General features: G+C 40.4%; 1 protein-coding gene across 1 annotated transcript in view; it reads left to right on the top strand.

The window, feature by feature from the left end:
• The window catches only part of LOC146598264 (protocadherin-23-like), a 90587-nt gene that overhangs the window by 77119 nt on the left and 6470 nt on the right, over positions 1 to 6998 (top strand). The window contains 3 exon segments of the mRNA XM_085300675.1: positions 4189 to 4323; positions 4537 to 4746; positions 5978 to 6835. Coding sequence (XP_085156801.1) covers positions 4189 to 4323; positions 4537 to 4746; positions 5978 to 6835 — 1203 coding nt within the window.

Genomic DNA, 6998 nt, shown 5'->3' with positions numbered 1-6998 from the left:
TTTTTTTTTGCCTTATATGTACCTTGACTGACCACAGGGAAGAATTATTTTTACTGACAGTTGCAACCATTATCATCCTCTTGTTTTATTTATTTTTCTGCTGTGTGTATTCCCTGTGAAGGGAAGAAGGAAAGCAAGCAGTAGTAATCTGTTTTGTGTTTGAACCAAGCTTTAAGCTTGCTGCCACTTTAAAAGGTCTGTCGTGGAAATCACTATTAAATTTTTGGACTGCACTGTCTTTTTTCACAGTAATATCCATGAAACATTCTGTTCCACCTACTTCCACCTGCACTTTACTAYGGTTGTGCTTACTACAACTCTACCTTGGCTTACTTTCTCTCAGTCCTCCTGCACTGGATGGGAGCTCCCCACTTGCCCTAAGGCCAAGATCCAACTGTGCAATGCAAGTCAATACAAGTGTGTAGTATGAGTAAATGCTAGGAACAAATACATAGGAAAACAAAGATACGCACAAAATATTTAAGCTGGGTCAAGGATTTGGCTTGAAATGTCTCTTTGCAGAAGCTCTGAATGAACTAAACTAGCATTTGGCAAGGTCTGCTTTTAAGCTGCTGTTCACCGTTGTTTGTCGTTCTATCTGGAGCATTATGCGAAAAATCTCAGATTAATAGGGACAGCTAATTTAGGGAATTAGAAGGCGCTTATTGCCATTCTCTAGGAATTTTTCCATGCTCATATTTGTAGATTATTGTTGTCATAACTTTAGTAGTGTGAAGATGGGACTTGAGCCAAGATTTATGGGGAGTTGGGGGGATGGGCATTTGTCCCCGTTGCTGCTTCTCTAGCGTTGGCACTAGACGTATTCAGAATATAACACCATGGCTGCTGCCCCAGAGAAGTTGTGGTTGTGCCCTAATAATGCAAGTGTTACCAGTGCTGTGGTGGAGGGGTAGGAAAAGGAGTTAAAACTTTTCCCTAGCTGAAGCTCAAGCACAGTGAATTCACCCAGTTGTTTGGCCTGGAGGGGAAGGGGTCTCTGTCACTGGCTCACGGCAAGGAAGGCTAAGGAGACAGCTCCTCTTTCAGCTCTAATGTACTGAGGGAATAGGCTTGGTTACTCATTTCATTTTGTAATTTCAGCCCCTGCAAGGTAACTAGCGCTATATACTCAATAAACCAGCAGGCTAGAGTAAGTGCAAACACGTCAGTTGCTGTGCCAGGCTCATGGTATGTGAATGTGGAGTCATCACTCTCCTATCCTGGGCAGCATCAGGTGGGCAGCTTTTTTCTTCTCTTAGACATAGACTCCTACCAGCTGGATACCAGAAAGGAAACAGTAAATACTTGATAAATAAATGTAACTARGGGTGTGACATAGCTGTATGTTTTAAGGGTTACAAGTTTTAGCTTCAACAATGTGGGAACAGTCAAGCTTTGCAGCACTTGGGGGTTTGTTGTAAGCAAGGTCTGTTGTGAAATCTGCCAGTGGACGAACTGGGTCAAAGCTGTTCAGCTACAGCACACCAAAAGCTAATAGTTCATGTCATCCCAGCTGTGTCGTGTGTTTTTTCCCATGTGTAGCATATTGCTAGTTAAGGATAGATATTATGCAGACAGAATTGCCAAGATCTTTTTAAAAATGTAATTGAGTGGTATCTAATATGGATGAATTGAATGGAGTGTGTTGGCAAGCTTAAATTTTGAAAGACATTCTCCTTTATTGTCCTTGCTGCAGAGATTTTTCTCCTTTCTTCTTGAAAGCTGGAAGTATTTCTGTAACTCATCTTCTTTCTCCTATGCATAAAGACTTTTTAATGAGTATTTTGTGAATATGTCCTTCCCCTGAATTAGTTTAGATACAAATGCATTTACACTAATCATTCTTTCAATCAAATTTCAGTGGCATTACCAACTGTTTAGCAAAGCTATTCGAAAGCTAAATAAGGCAGTCATTGGCATTAAAAATTGTGGAGTCTGTTTCTTCTCTCACATTGATGTGTCTCCATCGTCTCTGTTGTAGATTGTCCTATTTTCCACTGCAGTGAATGAGAACAGGCACGCAGTGTTTAACTCCAAATAACAGTTTTGGTATTACTAGGAGTACTGTAGTTTTCCAGGTGCACTAACTGTGCCTGCACTACTAAAAGACTGATTGTTGGTTAAAAAAACATACAAAAATGATTGAATGGAACTTATGAAAATCTGTAAATAAATGAGCACAATGGTAAAGATGAATGTTTACCGCCCTTCAGGTATAAGATATGATTAAATTCATTAAATTTAAAAATATGAATGATCTTATTCTGTAACCAGTGATGGAGATGACATTATACTTTCCTCAGAAGGATATTGAAACTGCTAGAAATAGGAAAGAAATTATTTTGTATCCATAATGTATAGGAATCACAGAGTAGTTGAGCCTGGAAGGGATCTCTGGAGATCTAGTCCTACTCCCCTGTTCAAGCAGGGTCACATAGAGTAGGTTGCCCAGGACCATGTCCAGGCAGGTATGAATATCTCCAAGGATGGAGACGCATAACCTCTCTGGGCAACCTCTTCCCAGTGTTCAATCTCCTTCAAAGTAAGAAAGTGTTTTCTTATGTTGAAATGGAATTTCCTGTATTTCAGTTTGTGCCCATTGCTTCTTGTACCTGAGCACCACAGAGAAAAGTCTAGCCYTGTTGTCTTGACACCCTTGCCTCAGGTATTTATATGGATAAAATTCCCTCTCAGCCTTCTCTTCTCTGGATTAAACGGTCCCAGCCCCTTCTCAGCCTTCCCTCACGTGAAAGACAGTCCAGTCCTTTCATCAAGTTAGTAGCCCTTTGCTGGTCTTGCTGCAGTCTGTCCATATCTCTCTTGTACTTGGAGTCCAGCACTGGACCCAGCACCAGTGCTGAGCTGAGAGGAAGGATCCCTTCGACCTGCTGGCAATGCTCTGCCTAACGCAGCCTGGGAGGCCCTCTGTGCCGCAAGGGCGTCTTGCTGACTCATGGTGATCTTGTTGGCCACCAGTACCCTTAGGTCCTTCTCTGCAAAGCTGCTTTCCAGCCAGTTGTCCCTCAGCCTGTACTGGTGCATGGGGTTATTTTGCCCCAGGTGCAGGACTTTGCAGTCCTTCGTTCAACTTTGCAAGGTTCCTCCCTGGTCATTTTTCCTGCCTGTTGAGGTCCCTCTGAATAGCAGCCCAATCATCTGGTGGATCAGCCACTTCCCTCAGTTTTGTATCATCTGTGAACTTGCTGAGGGTGCGTTCAGTCCCAGAGAACGTGGAATCACATTTCTTGTCCAACACAGGCAGGCAGTTTTGAAAGAAAGATTTTAAAAGGCCTCTGCACTTACTTGCTAGAGAGAGAGACAAAAGGACTAATAATCATACGATGTGTACAAATGGTAGATCTAGTTAGGAAGTGAATGGAGGTGACATTCAGAATAGCTTTAAGGAAGGAAAAATCTTTAATCTTCACTTCTGGAAATCCTGTAAGACTTAATAAAACCAAACAATCGTTTCAGAGATTGGCTACAACTAGGAACAGTCTAAAAGGTCTGAGACCTGCTGAATGTCCAACAAATTGGCTTTTATGTGGAAAACATCTCAGAAATGCCTACTGTATGAGAGTCTTAATGGGACTTAGACACCTTCCTGCTCAATATTACAAATATTTGGAAGTTCTAGGCAGGCTGAGAAGCAGATTTTTTCTCTGTGTGTTTATACTATTCAGTGCTGTATTATGGAGATACTTACTGTATAGAGATACTTGCGTTGGCTCTGAATGAAGCAAGCTGAGAACCAGAACTGCGACAGCAGCATAGTGTTCTCCCTGACATCCTGTTGAGAAGTAATTAATTACCTTGGGGAGAGTACAAAACAATACATAGCTTCCAAGATCTAAGTTAATGCTCTCTTGCACCATGGTGGTGCATCTGCTTATTTGGAGCATCTCATTGCACAGTAGAGATGTTCCCTAAGTGTCTAGAAATGTTACTGGGGTTGCTTTGAGTGAGTGAAAAGCTTAGGCACAAAGCAGCAGTTGAACAGGGATTTTGGAGATCCAAATTTTAAATTTAAATCTCTTGTGGTATAATGAAGAATCACGAATTTTATACCACAGCTGTAAAAATAATAATTTCATCCATAACCCATTTCCCAGATGGAAGAAAATGGAGTGAGACAAATATATATAGTAGAATGTATTTCACTAAGACTTACTTCCATTCTGCTTTCAGGACTGAATTCCTTGCTTCAGTATGAAATCTTACCAGGAAGTGGTTATGGGAATTTCAGGATGAACTCAGACAGTGGAGAGGTCGTGACAACTGTATCACTGGACAGGGAAACCGAGGAGGTTTTCTATATTAAAGGTAACAATATGAAATATCTTTGAAGGCCTGTAAAATGGGAAGTGAGAATGGGTTGTGTCATTATCAATGTTGTCTTTTCTTCTTGTCATCTGAATTAGATAGAAGTGGTAAATCTTTTTGCATTGCACAAATACTCTGCTGTTCTGATGTTATGAAGAAATATCCATTGTTGCTTTCTTTGTATATAATTTGCTTTCTTTCTATTAATCTTAGTTTTGGTTCGTGATAGTGGAACTCCTTCACTGTCAAGCACAGTGACAATTATCTGCAGAGTACTGGATGAAAATGATTACTTTCCAAAGTTTCTTTTTCCTGTCTCTGAGATTCATATTCCAGAGAATCAACAGCCTTCTGTAGTTCACACCACCTTGGCTGTAGATGAGGATGCTGGCAGTAATGGAACTCTAAGATACGAAATAGTTGGTAAGTTATGCTGTATCATTTTAATTAATATAAATTAGGAAGTATATAACAGTAGTTCCMAGATTCAGATTAGGCTTCGTTTTGCCTAGCTTGCCCAGCTCCCATCTTGTAGACACGCTTTCTTCATATGGAGTAATAATAATAATAAAAAAAGCTTTTACCCATTTGTCTCTATTAACAAGCACTTTCCAGGCGCACATTCAGTCTGTTTGCTGGATTAAGACCAGTACAGAATAGAAAAACTAAAACTGTCAAATGTTGGAAAGAGGTATTTATCAGAAAGGCATAATTTTGTCTCTTCTATCATAGCGATGGAAATTCTGAATGTAAAGATACCCTTTAAAGCCTTGCAAATAAACACAAGAATGCATCTAAGTGGAATTTTTGTTTCACGAAAGCTTCTTTCACCCAGCAATTAGCAAAGTCACACTTACTTTTCATGTTGCCGAACTCTCCCCATGTCCACTATGCCAGTGTAAGCTCCACAGCTGTTCAAAACCTCCCGTAATATCTTTGCACAAATACAAGCTGGCTGTGCTTTCTTTGGTTTGGAGCTGTCAGCAATAGTTCAAATGTAGGCAGATGGCTCCTGTATTAACAGCCAAAAGTTTTTTTTTCTTTGAGGAAGCAGTTATAAATTCCTTTGTTTCCTTGGTTTTAATTTCATAATCTTTTATGGTCTTTAATTTAATGATTTTTCTACATGTTATAAAGTATGTATACCATTCACCGTTACTAAAAGCACTGGCTTTTCTTCTTGCAGCAGCTTCAGAAGTTTACCTTTCTTATTCCTCCAAATCAAGACCTTGCACTATCATTTACTTCCTAGAGACAGATTTGTAGAAGAGAGCAGGGAGCAAGTAATTACAATCGTCAGCAATGCTTCATAGGTTTCTGGAATTTGTAACTAAGGTTGGAAAGAGGTCACTGTGCAGCAGCATAGTTGCAGGAGATTTTATAAGGTGTGCTGCTCTGGGAAAAAAGACATGCATCTGGCAGAAGAGCTGCTCTGTAAATTGATATGACATTCTATATTTACTGTCATTGCCACCCACTGATTTAAATGAAATGTTTTAATTTTTATAAAAGAAAAAATATACTAAAGGCATTAAGCACACAGCTGTGCTAGCAATTGGATCATTTTATTGCARTTAACTTAGCAGTACTCGCAAGGGCTTCCTTTTTCAAATGCAATTGTTTTTGATCATTTTATGTTCTATGTGTTTGAAAGGTGGAAACGTTGGAGAATACTTCACACTAAATAGTACCTCAGGAAAACTGTTGGTCACTCGTAGCTTAGACAGAGAAGATATTAGCAATTTCACTCTTGTAATTGAGTGCCATGACCTGGGAAACCCACCAAGAAGCTCCACTGCACAGTTACATATAGAAGTCTTGGATGAAAATGACAACAACCCATTATTTGCAAAGAACCACTATCAAATCACTGTGAGAGAAGATCTAGAAGAAGGCTCAGCCATCGTGGAACTTTTTGCTTCTGATAAAGATGATGGCCTGAATGGTGAAGTTAAGTACTCTCTCATTGATGACACCTTTGGAGCATTTGCTATCGATAGTGACACTGGTTCCATAGTTACTACACAGGTGTTGGACCGGGAGACCAAATCACAGTATACTTTTAGGGCTGTGGCAAGTGACTGCAGCATGCATTTGCCAAGAAGCACCACTGTCAGCATGGTGATACACATTGATGATGTCAACGACAACGATCCAGTTTTTTTACAGAATCCTGTCAAAGCCTTTGTGCCTGTTGAAACCTCTATGAATGAGACGGTCGCCACTRTTAGAGCTGAGGACGTGGATTTGGGGCCAAATGGAGCAGTTGTTTTCAGTTTGATGGTACCGGAACCTGTATTTCAGATTGACAGAAATACAGGCGACATCATCCTTCAGGAGCCCTTGGTTTCCAAAGACTTCAGTACCCGACTGCTAGTGATGGCTTCGGATCAAGGTATCTCACCTCGAACAGCCACAGCTATGGTTGCTATCTTTACAGAGGAACAAGAGGAGGAGATTTCATTCAGTCACAGCTTGTATGAAGCAAGTGTGCCTGAAAATAGTGCAGCAGGTGGGTATCAAAGCCTGATTGTATTCTTACATTGCCGGTTTTCTACCCTTAGGCATGGTAATGTTGATGAAAAATACAGGGAAATCTTCTTCCTTTGCAGCATCTGGAAGAAGTTAGGTTTGGATGAAGCAAAGACCCTTTTCCAGTGCACCAGATGATCTGC

Source organism: Rhea americana, unplaced genomic scaffold, assembly GCF_003343005.1.
Source record: "Rhea americana isolate MKP2758 unplaced genomic scaffold, rheAme1 scaffold_167, whole genome shotgun sequence".
NCBI classification, from domain to species: Eukaryota; Metazoa; Chordata; class Aves; order Rheiformes; family Rheidae; genus Rhea; species Rhea americana.
This window is presented reverse-complemented; position numbering and strand designations above follow the sequence as displayed.